We start from the raw sequence: 16,487 nt of genomic DNA on the forward strand, positions 1-16,487 counted from the left end.
AGGAAACAAAATGACTAAATGTTCAGATGTGAGTGTTTTGCCTGCCTTAAGTTTCTCCGTGCAACTTGGGTGTTTTGCAGGAAGGTGCTGAATGTCTGCAGTTGAGAAAAGTTAAACTGAACGGAAAAGTGCCAGACAGCCTTAGGGTTTTTTTTCTTATTGTCCATTTCGATGATTCGACAGCCTGACTATGAAAGGAAATGGTCAATCATTCCCAGACTCACTCTTAAGTAAGCCATGAAGCGATATTAAGAAATGTTTAAAGATCTCGAGAGGTCTTAAGTTTAGGGGTGAGACTGTGGTCAGGTTGTCTACTAAAGGGCTCAAAAGGTGCCTCCACAGTAGAGCAAATACGACAAAGTGCCCTTTGTGGTGCCCCCACAAAGACAATGCAATACACACATCTACACTTTCTGATTTGTCTCTGATTTGTTTGACCTCGTGTTACCAGTTTTTTTGAAGCACACCTTTGCTCATTAGTTTGCCTTCAGCACGCGAAAATAAATGGTTTTTGAGCTAAAACCTGCTTCTTCTGAATCATGTGATTCATTTCTCCTCTGAAATTGTGACACTCATTATACACATTACGATACTTTAAGTTTTTCTCTAATGAGAATGTCAAGAAAGTCAAGGAATCGAGTTCAGAATCCTTTTCACTGATTACAATAATCTGTGTCGTCCGGCTCTGAAAGCTGAGTTGACTTCCCAGGAACTGTTCTGCCTTTTCTCCACACGATGGCAACATGTCCACAGGGAAATGCTCCTCTGTCTCCTTATCTCCTTTTTTAAAACTGACACTCATCAATTCTTCCTACGTGCTGCACTCATCCATGACATTCTGGCAATCCTTTGAAGAATTTGCTATCCATTCGACTTCACAGTTTCACAGTCCAGAGTTTCCCTCTTAGCATTTCTTACCCAGAGATGCACTGAAATGTACTTTTTCAAAATGCAGGTTAAACAAGTTACAACACGACTCACTGAAATTCTCTGTGCTCAGCTATATAAACATTCTTGTAAAAATTACAGTAATGTGAATATGGTTTATTTAAATGACACTGAGACTAAGTCAAAGACAATGACTTCTATTTCCATGTAATGGAGCTTTCGTTCCACATTAAGCCGTTGCTATTCACACTCAAAGATGTTTTAAACACACAATGAATCTGAAAAAAAGCCCTTTGTTTTAGTGTGTAAAGGAAAACTTGAGTTTTCCAAACCATGACATGACTGCTGCTCCTACTCACATTCACCAACTTCCTGTTGCCGCTACCTTTCTTTGATGCTACTTATTTCTATCTGTGCAGCCAATCACATAATGCAGAAGTTGCAATTGATTTATCAGTTAATAAAACTACAATCAAAGAAAGAAGGACTCATTCAACAAATAATGAGCTACATACAAGTCACAATTCTACTTTTCTGTTTATCAGTTTGATAATATAAGATGAGTTTCCTTTTTAATATTCTATGTAAAAGAAGGTCTGTATGAAAAAAACTTGAAAACATTAAGTGGACAAACCTAAATTAAGACTGTCCTTCCTTTTACCTGTACTGGTGATCCTCCAAAACCTCAGTGCTTTTTAAATAGGCTCAGGTTTAGAGAAGGATCTTGTTTATATATTGTTTCTTTGCAGGGCAGAGTTTTATTGACAACATTAAGTAAAACTATGCAGGGCAAACTGTGTTCACTGACTGTGGTTTTCAGAGGTGTTCCCAAGCCCACACAGTGATTTAATCATCTTTGTTTTTAATGCAGTGCCAGAAAATCATGACCATTCAATATTTGTTTTTGGCCTTGTCACTTGGGAACATAGATTCTCTGAAGGTTTTAATGATATCGTAAACTGTAGATGATGAAATTCTCAAAATCTTTTCAAGCCTTCTGACACTGAAAAACATTGTTATTAAGTAGTTGAGTAGTTTTTGCCCACACACAGAATGATGATTTTATAATAGCCAATCATGATACTGTGCAGCTGCCAATTAATCTCATTGGCTGTGAGATGTTCCACCAGATGTTTTGATTTCCTAACTTTTTTGAGATGTGTTGCTCGCATGAGATTTAAAGCAAATATAAAATAAAAAAAAAAAAAATCAAATTTTTCGGTTTCAATAAGTGATTGTTAGTCTTTGTAAAGTTTACAATCGCGAATAGGTTTTAAATGATATGCAAATCATTTGGTTTTGATTGACATTTTACACAGTGTCCTGACCTTTTTGGAGAGAGACCTCTATGTTATTGTCCAGTATTACAGTTTGGATGTGGTTTTTGCGATGGTTGTGGTAAGGGGTTCATCGGGCCTGGCATCAGGCCTCAGAAAGGCTTGCGATGGCCCTGCTGGTAGCATTTTTTCCCTTTTCCCCGACCAGACTGAAACATGTTGAAATCAGTCCAGGATCCAAGGTCTGCCCACACAACCCCAAGAGGATGACAGAGAGAGTGAAACAAGCCTCCAGTTACATGACAGTATAACATACACCGTAATGATTGTGAGAACCGGAGGAGGGCGAGGAAGGAGGACAGAGGGGAGTGACAGTGAGTAGAGAAGGGGGGGGATAAGGAGCAGGACTGGAGCAGAGAAAGCCAGAGAGAGAGTGTTTATTTAAGTTTTTTGTCTCCTGACTCGGACAGAGAGCAGACTACAGTGGGTAATGAGAAACAGATCTTTGGTGAAGAAGAAAGGAGGGAGGGACGGGAGACTCGGGGAACGGAGGAATGAGGAGGAGTTGGCGGGGACAAAAGAGGAAAGAGGAGTAGGGTAAAGAAGAAGAAGAAGAAAGGGGGAGGAGAGGGAAAAGTGACAGCCAGAAAAAATGAGCGGTGGGAGGGGGGGGGGATTGGGGGCTGTCATGTTCATCGCCACAGGAAATCAGCCCTCTTATGTTCACTAGCTGACAGTTAACATCACAGTCCTGGTGGCTCTGCACACCACCTACAATGGCTGGTTTTGGAGACTGCCGGTGGTTTGCAATAAGTTTTGCTCATGATTGGAATATTAATCATTGTTTTGGGCTTACATTTGAGAGATAGCTATGGATGAGGATAATATGCATTTTATCGGGGGAAACATTTTCTGACATTGCGTAAGTGGTTAAGGAAACACAAGTTTCAAGGGGCTGGGGTTTTAAGTAAATGTAACTAAAAGATAAACCTCTAGAGTGAATGAGGAGGGAGGAGAGGAGGGAGGCTGGAGGTTGGGGGGAGCCGTGACTGACAGGCATAAGGTCCTATGGGGAATGAGTAACGGACCAACTGGAGCTAGGAATCCCACCCAAAGTCAATTAAGGGTAAACGACGACAAAAATATTTGATAAACTTTTTTTTTTCTTCTCTCGGTCTTGGACGGCGAAGAAGGAGGCTACAGGGATGGCGGTGGAGGCTAGAATGAAAGACCCGAGTGTGTCTGGTAAATATGTGAGATGAAGATTTGATCTAACGCAAGGCATCAAGTCTGGAAAAACGAAGCAGTCATCTTCGTGTGAAGACAGCGTGAAAAGTTAGTGAAGTTAAATTACAGAAACTTTCCAAGAGGAGGAACATTTGCGCAATGACGCGCACGTAGGAGAATCCCTCAAAGTTTGGGGGTCATCTGCGGAAAACTTTCGAGGCGCACCGAGGACGTTAAAGCCGCCTTTATCCGACGTGGGAGATAGGATTGTATCCCTTTATCCTGTTCTTGTTGCCGGAGGGCGATGGGGGCCGCGCCGGGCTCGGGCTGGGAGGAGGGCGAGTTCGAGTTCAAGTTGGTGTTTGAGGAGGACCCGCCGCAGCGGCAGAGCCAGGGGCCATCGCCGGTGCGCACAGCCGAGCCGGAGAGCTGCGTTCCCGGGGAGGAAAGCGAGGGCGCCCTGCTGCACCTGGACTCCCCCAGCAGCAGCAGCAGCCTGGGTCAGAGTCACTTTATTGATGACTGTGTTAAAGTTAAGAGACACAGTATAGAGGAGTTTCGAGTGGCCTGACACTGTGGTTTCTAACGCATGGGAACTGTATGTGTTTGCGTGCGTGTATTTGTGTGATGCATGCACTGTAATGAGGGCTCTCTTCTCCATGCCTGCGCTCATGCGATAAGTGTGCGTGCCTCTTTCTGTAAGCATGTGAGCAGGAGTATATTTTCATAGTGTTTGTTTTGCGTGTGGTAAGCATCTGAGTGTGTGCACAGTCTGTATCACAGTTTGGTGCATTTGTATGTTTGTTCGCGTGTGCGTGCAGCCCCAGACTCAATGTGTTTCTAATCAGCTGTGCGTGTGAGTAGAGTTAACAGCTGCCATCTGGGAAGGAACCTCAGCCTCTGTGTACTGAACACGCATGCCTCCCTCTTTCACTCAATCTCCATCTCCCCCATTTTTCACCCCGCACAAACACACACACCTCACATCCTCGCATCCACGCTCCCCTTTGTTTCCCGCCCACACTGGCGTCCAGTTGTACTACCACACCCAAGGCAAGAAAGTAAACTGCAGGAGAAACAGGAGTGCAAGTTTTCATCTTGTTAGAGTCATGTTTTAGCTTTTGGACTTTCAGATTTATGCCCCTCTAGATTTATGTTTTTCTGGCATGCGACTATTTAAAACAAACTAATATCAGCTTGTTATCTTTTAGCTGTGACCAGCTCAACCAAATAGTGATTTAATTTTATTTATTTAACACATCAAGGGATCCTACTTCCTTTTACTTCTGAGATCTGATCTTATGTGGGTACAGATTCCACACCAAATCTGCATATTTCCCTTCGTGGATCTTATTGTTTTTATTTATTATTTATCATACTATGAGACCAAAGATTCTTGTGGCTCTAAAAGCAAAACTGGCAGAACGCCGTGATTTCATGAATGGGATTTATAGTGGAAACAGAATTTTCCAATGATACAGACTACAAAACTACTTTATGTGGGTTGGTTATGTCCAACAGTCTTTCTGAGGGTTTGGTGTTGGCCCAACAGAAATTATATGGTAAATCATAAGAAAGCAGGGCGAATATTACACGAGTATCTGAGCAAGTAAACACAATTTGTTTGTAGCAGAAATACTTTCACGTCCCTTTAATCCCTCGGATTTATCTTGATTTACCATAGTGTAACGAATTTAACCAGTTGTGAGACGATGATTTTGCAAACCCTGCAGCAGGGATCTGAACTTTTTTGTCTTTAAACCACATACGTCACACAGTGGAGTAGAATTTTCTTTTAAATGAATGCGGCTACCTCAATTACAGTGACTGTACATGTTCAAAAGCTGTAAAATCCAATGCTGGTCTTTACAAATGAACCACTCAGAAAATGTTATAAATTGTCCAATTAAGAATAAGATTACGAGGATTATAGGAATGTCTGAAAAAACAAACAAACCATAAAAAATAATCATCTTACAACTGCTCAAATTTCTTGTTTGATCCCTTGTGTGGGTCTTCGCCTCCAAGTTAGGAAGATCTAATTATTGCACAGATGAAGTATTGCAGCGTATTAAACATGTTAGAATTTAATGAGGCCTCCCACAAGAACATTATAACCAAACTGTATGTTTAATAACTGTCAGGAATTTGTTTTAAAGTGATAAACGTCTCTGCTTCTCTGTACACAAATTTATAAAAGATTATTTCACAATCGAGTGGGAAAATTAACCCATCTAAATTTTTTTGCTGTTTCATATCTGAATATCAGCTCAGTGTGGCCATGAGACAGCAGCTATTTAACACTTATCAGCAAAAAAAAACAACAACCCTGAATTCACATGAAATGTTTTACCTCCAGTGTTGAGCAAATGTATGTGCGTGTCATAATTCATTTATAATACCATATGTGGATTTGTAATCAGTGTGAATAATCAGATTCTGAGCATGATCCGTCTTTTAAAGCTTAGTAGAGGTTAGGAACCACTAAATCTCAGCTTTTTTTTGCAAAGGTTCATTTCAGGACACATAATAAAATATTATATATAGTCTCTTCAATCTGTTAGATTAACTTTATTGTGTTAGGAAGGTTTTTGTGGATCATAAACTGCTCTGCTGGTCCCGTATGAAAACCTTTAAATCACTGTTTAATGTGAAAAATACACCAGCACAAAAGTTGCCTCAGTGCTGCGGCTTTAATCACTTGGAAATATTTTTGTTGCCAGGAAACATTTGAAGAGTCTTAATTCGTTGGCCGTTGCTGTCGTGTATCTGCGTTACCTGAAAATTGAATACTCAATACAAAGTAGCTTCTGTTTGGCTCCGGGTGAATGCCGGTCGTACAACATTCTGGAAATATTGTTGCCTTCATGGTCCTGTTCTCATGTGGACAACACGAGAGGTCGTTGAGAGTGTTTGCTAAAAAAAAAAAAAAAACGTACAAATAAAATGTAAAAAAGCTGTTCAGAGCAGCTGCAGAGTTGGGCATGTGATTGTTAGTGAAGTAAAATATGGATCAGTAATGAATTGGTTCGAAATCCCACTCTGCTCTGTCTGGTTTGTACATAGTAATGAAAATAGTTCTTCACCCTCAAATTACAGAAAAGATTAGTAAGTACGAAAAAAATGTCACCATATGATTGGAAGATATTTGTTTTATTATGACTTAGAAGCATTACATCCGGATAAAGTCACTGACTTGTGTAATGTAAAGATATTTTTGATGGTTTTAATTGTATTTCTCCTTTTTGTTAAATTTGTGAACGTTATTACTGTATAAAACGTTCTGTCTGGTTAGACCCAAGTTTGTGCACAGTTTGATACGCTAACATTCACTTTGATGACTATTTCCATCAGTTAGAGACAACCACCTGGCTGCCACTCACGCAGGGCACACGATCAGCATCCCCAGTCCGCCGCCCTCAGCCAGTCAGCGGGCTGGGATGCATTCACCGCCTCCCCGAAGGGCCCCCGTCAGGGAGTTGAGCGGGACCTACGAGAGCCTACCAGCACGCTCTGTACAGGTAAGACTACTAAAGTTACATGTTGTCTTTTTTCATACAACCCCATTTTCTCTCTTTCATCACGGCATGGATGTAGTGGCCCTTACACAAAATTGGAAACAGAGAAAGAAGATAAATCTCCCTAGATGCACATTTCTCTCAAGGTCAAAGAAACTATTCAAAGAATGTTTCAAAGAAAGTATGACTCTAAGATGATATGCATCCACTGACAGTAACATCTGTGAAGTTTCCTTCAGAGGAAATCTGTGTCCTCTGTGGGTGACTGCAACAGTAAATGGCTTATAATGGCAAATGCCCCACTCTCATCTCTGTTGTTGCTCTCTGCACACTGTAGTTGGAGCAGTGGACCAGTCAACAGCGGCACAAGGGAGGCTGTTAAAAAAAGAAAAATTAAAGGCAAAGCTGCACATAATGTTTCTTGTACAGCACGTGTGCTGGCTTTTGCTTGCTTGTATGTTGTTTTCATCTTTTTAAATGTGTTTGTTATCTTAATATGAGGGCATTTTTAAAGGCGGTGGGAAAAGAAGTGGTTTGGCCATGGCTCCCTTTAACTAGTCAAACAATCACCAGCTAAGAGCTTTGTGCTTGTATGAGGCAGGATTTACTAAAATCGAGAAGCCCGCACCACCGCCGTGTGGGGTTTTGCACCACTTTTGGCAAGAAACAGGAAGTGAGCCTCATTTTGTGTGTTTATCTGTGCCATAGACCTCTGTTGATGGTATTATTAGAGCTTTTATTTTTCATTAGGGAGAAGGGGGGATGGCCGTAGCTAAGTTGGTAAGTCAGTCTTCCACGGACCACAGGGTCTCTGGGCAAAACACTGAACCCCAACAGCCTTTTCCACATCCCGAGCTGTGCAGTGCCCGTCCAAGCCCAGATTTTTCATGGGGGAGAAATTAATTATTTGCATTAAAGCTCAGTGAGGCCACCATGTTATTACTCTGTAATTTTTATTCTTATTTAATATTTTATAGCGTCCCTACGTTTTCTCTCCTTTGCTTTACAGGTATCAGAGTCTCGGGTGGTCGAGTGTCCTAGCATCCAGATAACCACCATCTCACCTGAAGATGACCCAGCACCCACCATTTCCAGCTACTGGGATATGGGTGGGGGTGGAGGTGGGTGGGATCGAGAGCGCCTCTACCTTCCCCTGCTGGACCCCTTTACGTACCGCGATAGATGCCCCGGGTCCGTCAGCCCCAGCCCTGCCTCCAGCCCCTCCTCTCGTGGCTGGCTCAGCCCTGCCTCCAGCTGCGACTCCCTTTTGGTGGAAGAGGAGGAGCTCAGTGAGGCCACCATTAATTTTGGGCTCTCACCTTCATCAAGGCCCACTTCCCCTGGGGGGAAAAAGCGCAGAAACTCCCCCCTGGCCTCTCCCTGTACCTCACGGAGGGGGAGTTACACAGAGGAACTGCAAGGATGCAACCTGGAGAGTGGAGAACCCACCCCTCAATCAGAAGCTCCGGCCAGCATCTGTGAGCTCAGCATCCCTCAAAAAACCAGGAAGACGTCGTTGGAACAGGTAACGGTGCTGGTTTGGTTTCTTGGAAATGTTTTACATTTTATAAAATTGTTATGAAGTCTTTCTTTTATGAAATTCTCACTTTTTGTTTTGCAGTTGTCCCCCAGGGAGGTGGATCAGGAGCAGGCTCCAGGCCACAGCTCCCCCTGCCCACTGTCAGAGACCCAGCAATGCAGGAGGGAGCTCCCCTCACTGGGAATGGACTACCTCTCTGTGCCCCCGGCTCTGGCCTGGGGCAGGACCCGAGCCAGCGCCCACAGCCCTCTGTTTAGGCAAGGATGCACACACACACACACACACACACACACACACACACACACACACACACACACACACACACACACACACACACACATGTTTGAGGAATCTCCTCCTCATCAACCTGCTCGTCTGAGAAATTGCAATAAATAAAGTTAGATGCATCAAATCTGCACAGGTGATTTTAGCTTCCAACACCAACCATTTGTGACGTCTTTATGTCTCTTATGGTGTTTCAAGACACCAACTTATATCAAACAGTTGTTGGTTCATTATTTTCATTGCTTTCAAAGCTTCCTGCTCTTTCATGTTCTTCAGTTGTTGCATCACAAACATTTGATTTTTACAGTTTGTCATTGTGGTGAGTCGTAGATTCACCACAATGTAGAGAAAGATTGAAATTTCATTACTTGTCCTGCAGAACAGTTATTCATTGGCCTCTGTCGTGACCTCTCTTGAATTAAAATCAACGATTTTCTGATCCATTGCAAAGGCCGAACGCCCTGCCGCCGCTCGACTGGCCGCTGCCATCCCAGTTTGACCAGTATGAGCTGCGTATTGAAGTGCAGCCCCGTCCACACCACAGAGCCCACTATGAGACCGAAGGGAGCAGAGGAGCTGTCAAGGCGGCACCGACAGGACACCCTGTTGTTAAGGTGAAAAACAAACTAGCAGATTGACACAGCTCCTGCCAGACACATGCTTAGTAATGATACAGATTAGTAACCTCTACTGAGAAATGCTGCACGAAGGTACAACCCCAATTCCAACATGTTGGGAAGATGTGTAAAACATAAATAAAAACAAAATGCAATGTTTTGCAAATCTCCTTAAGCCATAATTTATTCATAATAGAACATAAACAACCTGTCAGATGTTGAAACTGAACATTTTTAACATTTCATGGAAAGTATTAGCTCATTTTAAATTTGATGGCAGCAACACATCTAAAAACTTTTTTGAGATGTGTTGCTGCCATCAAATTCAAAATGAGTTCATATTTTACATGAAATGCTAAAATGTCGCAGTTTCAACATCTGATATGTTGTTTATGTTCTATTGTGAATAAAATATGGGTTGATGAGATGTGCAAATCATTGCATTCTGTTTTTATGTTTTATGTGTTCCGTGGATTTTCACATATTATTTCTAGCCAATATTAGGTAGAAGTTTAGTTTCGGAGTTTTGTGTTTATAATACTGGAATGAAGTTTCAGGACACATGTGCTCACAGTTTGATTTCATCACTCACATTGTGTCTCTGCTTACAGCTGTGTGGATACACAGAGAGGAAGCCGCTCTCGCTTCAGGTTTTTGTTGGAACAGCTGACGACAGATCGATCAGGCCGCATCCTTTCTATCAGATACACAGGTGCTGAGCGGTATTTCTATTCAAAATCTCATACATTAACATTAAAAGGGCACAGCACATGTAAAATATTGATGGGAAACATCATGTAATTGCTGCGGCTTTTATCGTTGCATGATCTTCCACCGGCTGCTCGCTGCGTTGGTCGTTACACTCACAGTGAGGGAATTCACCTAATATTTAAAATGCAAAATCTTTTAATATAATTCCGAGACAAAAGACGACTCGAGGGAAGAATTATTATTTTATTATTAAACTCAAATGAGTCATCATCAGCATATGATTATTCTTATTTATTGCTTGTGTTTAGTTCATGGATTAATAAACGGATTGAACAAATTCTAATATGATATGATTAAATATAGCACTTTTGGCTTTCAACTATTAAATGGTTTCATTAGCAATAGCAATTATTTTTCAGGTGAAAAAATTACAAAATTTGTAATTTATTAAGTTCTGATAAATGACTTAAATGATGACTTGATGATCAGAGTAGTTTATCATCAAAACTGTGCTGAGGGGATGGAGTGTGTACTTTGTCAAAGACAGGCTACACCTTGGACATATATCAGTCTATCGCAGTGCTGAAATTCTGCACTGCTCTTAAATGCAGATGTGTTTTCATTCTCAGGGTGACAGGGAAGATGGTGGGTACTGCCAGTCATGAGAGCGTTCAGGTGGGGACTAAATTGCTGGACATCCCCCTCAACCCTGAGAATAATATGACTGCTCTGTAAGTACATATTTCCTGTAAAGATGTTTTTACATGTTATCACATCTCATATTGTAGTTCGAAGGCTTTTTTTTTTTTTTTTTGGTGTACTTGAATGTACGGCTGAGGTAAAAATGTCAGTGTAATAAATGGTCTGCGTTTATTTAAGACTTTTCTACTTTATCGGTAGCCAAAGCCCCGTTAAACCTTGTTAGACGTGTCCTCGAACAAAACACTAAACCCCAATTTGTTTGTGTCCTTCGATTGTAAGTCAGTTCGGATAAAAACTTCTGCCAAATGACTGAAAGCAGATGTAAATGAGCAGTGGGTGGATGATGTGAATAATGTTACAGGACAAGTGAGAAGCAGAATGACCGAAGATGTTCCTAACGCTGAATCATTAAGTATTTTATAATTGTTTTATTACATTTGAGAGACATTTATTTTAATCACAGTTTTAAGCAACTTTTGAAATATTTTGTTAGATTTTACATAAAAGCATATAAAGAGCTCCTAAAATACAATACAGCGTTAAATATTATCAAAGGTTGTTAAAAACACAGTCATAATTTTTGTAAGTGTCCGTTGCCTCAGATGTCTTGTTGATGTCTTTCACCTGCCGACATTAGTTGTGTTTACTATGCAGATGCTGCAGAATCCTGTTGACAAAAACCTTTCCTGGATACATGTACAGTTTGAAAAAAATCCTCTGCTTTGCAGCATCGACTGTGCAGGGATTCTGAAGCTGAGGAACTCGGACATTGAGCTGAGGAAAGGAGAAACAGATGTTGGAAGGAAGAACACACGTGTTCGTTTGGTGTTTCGTACCCACCTTCCTCTAGCGCCCCCCACCGCCCCATCAGGCCGGGTCCTGGCTCTGCAGGTCGCCTCACTGCCCATCGAATGCTGTGAGTTGCTGTTTAGATTTAGATTGCCATGGGAGGGCACATTCACATACACACTGTGAGCAGACGATGTTACTGTAAATATGCATTGCACTGGGATGCTGAAGGTGGACATGTCCAAATTTTACACAACTGCGGCTAAAAGTTGTTTTTATAATCTGCCAGTTGATTCGTCCTTTGGCCTTCAAAAGGTTAGTAAACATCGATGAAAAGCTCTAAGACAAATCATACATTCAAAGGAAATACAGAATTTCTGAAATAAAAAGTTACAGCAATTCTTAAACCTTCAAACTCAAATTTTTTTTTCTAAAACTACAAACCTATTATTGAACTAATTGTTTCAGCCCCGGCTGTAAATTAGGTGTCTGACTCTTTTCACGTTGCCTCAGCCCAACGTTCGGCCCAGGAGCTGCCCGTCATCGAGTCCGTAAGCCTAACCTCGTGCTCCGTGGAGGGTGGAGAGGAGCTTCTGCTGGGTGGCACCAACTTCCTGCCCATCTCCAGAGTCCTTTTCATGGAGCGAGGAACAGGTGAGTGTGCACACAAGAGAGACTAAATGCTAAGAACGTCATGTGCGATATTCTCTCGTCATCATTTTTGTTACGTTTCTGACTTAAAGGCTGCAAGAGAAAAGCTGCGTTTGAGTGTCTTACAAATGTCTGTTTTGTTAGTGTAGCCTGTATATGATGTTTAACACACCATGTTGGCTACATGTTGCACAGTTTGACTTCAGAACTCGAAGAATACGAGGGAGCTTTCCCTCTGTCACGCAGTTATTTAATGGAAAAAAAACAGGAAGCAGTTGTACAGTCTATTTTTAACCTGCACATGAGTGAGTCTGTATAAATAAGCAGTAATCTAGTCAGTGTCAGTGAAGTGGGCTAGATGAATTGGAGATATGGGAAAAAAATGTTTTAAATGTGGCCACATTACGGCTCAGGAGGATTCTGAATACAGACTGCACTATTTAAAGCCAATGTTTGTAGATTTGTTGACATAAGATGATAAATAATATAATTCGTCACAGCGAGTGAGAAGAAATAGCAGCTTTTGCTTCTTTGTGCTTAACAGAACTCATGTGCAAGTTATTCTCAGCCTTCTCAGGCCTAACAAAGTAATGACAGCAAAAAAAAAGATTTTCATTAAATTAACTGTGTGTTTATCTGTGTGGGCACCTACGTTACACTTCATTTGACCTTATGTTTTTATCTCTTAGATGGTAAATTACAATGGGAGGAGGAAGCTCATGTTGACCGCGACAACAGCAATGAGGTAATTTGGTAATTTCATCACTGCCCATTTGTATCTTAGTTCACGGATGAATCTGCACTAATCTGCAAAATGACGTGTCTGCACCTCCTCTGTCCTTGTAGAGTTTGTTGTGCGTGAGAGTTCCCGCCTACAGCGACCTCTCCATCAGTCTTCCTGTGTCGGTCAGTCTTTATGTTTCCAACGGGAAGAGGAAGAGAAGCAGCACTCACTGCTTCAAGTATCTGCCCAGTGAGTGTCCGTTCCCATCCTCTGTGTATTTTCTGTATGAGTAGCTGCAGCACATGTGTACGTTTTGTGTGCACATGTGTGCCCGTTTTTAGGTTTTGTTCTAGAAGCCAGTTGGTTTCCACTTTTTTTTGACTGACTGCAGGATATTTGTGCACAAATGCACTGCTGATACACCGTATAGTGGAATCCATGCATCCTTCTATCCACCACACACGCACACACACACACACGCTCCCCTATGCCTAACATTTGGTTGTTGGTAATTGTGGCCAAAGAGCTCAATTTTTTATTTCATATGCGATCAGAACTTCTGATCACTGTTTGTACAACGGCCCTGCAGATTGGAACAGTGCCTTCTTGGGGGGTATTGCTTTGACTTCCTAACCAGCAGATCTGTCCACTTTATAGGTTTTATAGGTTACTACCTTGACTTCCACATTTTAGACTCTTCATTGGGGCATTATCCAGTACTATTCAGCCCCATAGTTATGGTTTAGTTGGTAGATGTGTATCTTCCAGACAAGTGATAGAGAGGTGTCATCTGCAGGTCTTGGTAAGTATTAGGTGGAGTATTTTCATTAACACAAGACCTGCTTTGGGACGGTGCCTGGGTGTAAAAACACAGGAATACCAAGCGGGATAACAGCCGTTTGCTTCCCACCTCCAACCTGCAGCATATTTTTGAGTATTTTTTTAAGTATTTCACAATTTTCCCCTAAACCATTGTCTAATGTTTATGTGCCTGAACCTAACTTAATTATTATGTTCCTAAGATAAGGTTCTTCTCAGTTGATTTCACTGTTTGAACTTTTGTATATTATACTGTTGTATGTACTGTAAAGGACCTTCTGGACCTACTAGGAGGTAGAAGACTGTCTACTGAACCATAATTATGGCCTGATGTGAGCCATATTTAATGCCGTAAATCTTTCCAGATTCTAGTTTTGTAGGCGTCACTTAGCTTTAGGTCAGATCCCCTTTCAGTTGTTTAGAGGATCCTATGGCACCTAGTTATTAAAACATCTAATATTTAATTGAACCACTACTACGTAAAATTTTTATGTTTATTATTCATGGGCAGTAACTCAGTGATCTTCTGCTCACAGTTATGTTTAAAGAGGAGGACCCCCTCCTACCCCGGCCCTCTGTGCTGCCCCCGGATGGGGGGACTGTGTGTCCTGTGGGAGGTCAACCTAGGTTGGACAGGGGCTTCCACATCAGAGGCGATGCCATGGCTGACGACCAAGGGCTGGGCTTCCACCTGCCCCCCTACCCTTCCACCTACTCCCCTCCCTGCCCCACCATGAGCTACCCCGAGGAGTACTGCTCGAAATCCGATGCTGTGGTAGAGGAGCCGGGGGGGTCGAGGGCGGCCCTGTCCGAGCGTCACCCCAGCTTTGAGAACCTGGAGCTGGGCTTCACTGAGCTTCTTCCCCCTCTGTACCCCCGTGGCCCACAGCCTCCCTCCCCCTCACCTTCCCCATGGCTGGACTCACCTTACCTCTCCTCCTCACCCTCCCCTTCCCATTCGTCCTCCCTCAGCCCTTTCCCTGCTGGCAGTCCCATCTCAACCTCCTCTCTGCCTCCCATGCCCACCTCCCCTTACCCCCACTACCCTGCTTATACGCAGGAAGTGTGTCCCTCCCCTCCCTCTAACCCCAGCCCTTATCAGGACATCTGCTCAGCACCCTACTCCCAGTACGAGGGCTGGGACCCCCAGGGAAGGGTGCTGGGGGCAGGACATGCAGGAGAGAGGGATGCCAAGATCCAGGATTGCCCCCTGGAGTTTACCAGCTCAGCCTCTATGCACCACATTACATTTGAAGAAGGTAAGTTGCATGTATTGATTTTAACAGCGATAGACCTGTGATAATATGTTAATAAAAAATAAAGTGTGGTACTAGAGATGTGATACATACAGAAAATGTAATTTAGAAGTAGATTTTTGTTGGCTTTTATGCCTTTATAGATGGATAAATGAATGAATTGCGTAGGTGGGCAGCTGTGGATGTCAGAGTTTCTTTCAGCCGGACACCAGGTGGCTCTCAGTGGGTCAGACCAGCACCTTACATGGCATCATGTTTGTGTGTGGAAATAAGCAGTAAATTGTAAAGCCCATTTAAGCTGTGCAGTCCATTCCTCATAAATCATTAGTAAAGTGCAGGTTGACTTGCTATTTATGCCAAAGCTATAATATATGTTTTTTTTTTGAAGATGTATGATTGTTTTATTACTTCTGTCCATTGGTGGAATGTGGTCCTGTAGTTGGAAATGCTGTTAAAGAGCATTTTTGTATTGGTTCCATTTGTTCACTGCTGTTATCAACTTGGTTCGCAGCTGCAGAGGTCGGCTAATTTGCAGTAAAAAAATAAATATGAAAAACCCCAGCAGCCAGATGCAGTTATCAAATACCTGGTAAACATAGCAGGAGCATTTAAAGGGGTGGATATTTTGCTCAGGGGTTAGTGGAGACCAAAACACAGAGAGACGGAGTAATAGACTTTCATCCTTTAGGTCACATGTAACCCCAGATAAATGCTAATGCTTTGTGTTTGTGTGTCGACACATTGTGTAGACACATTAACTCAAAACAAAATCCTCAGAAAGCAGTTTGACAATTTGTCAAATATTGGTGTAATGTTCACTTTGTTGTTGAATCTGTAAGTGTTGAAACTGTACAGACTGAGCCGTGGGCTGCAGGTAGGATTATTTAGTACCGTAATTGAGGTGGAGAGATGGATAAAAAGTTGGAATAATTAACTTGTTTTTCTCCTTTTCGTCCTCCACAGTGACAGAGTTCATCGGGGAGGACATCCAGTCTTACCAGTCAGGCTCTCAGATGGACAACCAGTGAAACTGTGCTCTCCCATTTGATATTCAACATCATTTCATAACGTAAGATGCGTCGCACCTGTGACAGGAGAATTGTATTAGCAGGACAGTGTTGTAATTAGCACAGATAGCGTTAAGGTTTTATAAAGGGAAACTGATGTTTATAACATGTTTTCAATATAAATTATACAAGAAACTGGTTGGGTTTTGTCTATTATTCCAACAGAAAGGTGAACATAGCATGAAAGCATGAAGGAAAAGTTATTAAATCACGTGTAAAGACATTATGCAAGATGCATTATTTTCGCCAGTCTCACCAACAAATATATTTCAGCGGTTTGAAGACATGCAGTTTGTTGAAAGTGTCCATATTTTAAAATTGCACAAGCTGAAGCTTCATTTGTCCTGCAGAGAGCTCACATCTCTCCAAGCAATTTCCACACGTGATGGAAACTTTCTGAGTATTGGTAAAAGGAT

The 16,487-nt window shown here is 42.1% G+C and overlaps 1 protein-coding gene across 1 annotated transcript; it reads left to right on the top strand.

Annotated features, from left to right (window-relative positions):
- The first annotated feature begins 3,231 nt into the window (after positions 1 to 3,231).
- On the top strand, positions 3,232 to 16,206 carry nfatc4 (nuclear factor of activated T cells 4). Its single transcript, XM_067475195.1, has 13 exons — positions 3,232 to 3,892; positions 6,747 to 6,913; positions 7,920 to 8,435; positions 8,532 to 8,707; positions 9,187 to 9,349; positions 9,964 to 10,064; positions 10,693 to 10,794; positions 11,494 to 11,681; positions 12,068 to 12,208; positions 12,895 to 12,950; positions 13,052 to 13,178; positions 14,285 to 15,007; positions 15,968 to 16,206. Exons 1-13 carry the CDS (start codon positions 3,697 to 3,699, stop codon positions 16,030 to 16,032), a joined length of 2,721 nt encoding a protein of 906 aa, XP_067331296.1. The 5' UTR covers positions 3,232 to 3,696; the 3' UTR covers positions 16,033 to 16,206.
- Positions 16,207 to 16,487: the final 281 nt, after the last annotated feature.

The sequence above is a fragment of the Channa argus genome, chromosome 14 (assembly GCF_033026475.1).
Source record: "Channa argus isolate prfri chromosome 14, Channa argus male v1.0, whole genome shotgun sequence".
Lineage (NCBI taxonomy): Eukaryota > Metazoa > Chordata > Actinopteri > Anabantiformes > Channidae > Channa > Channa argus.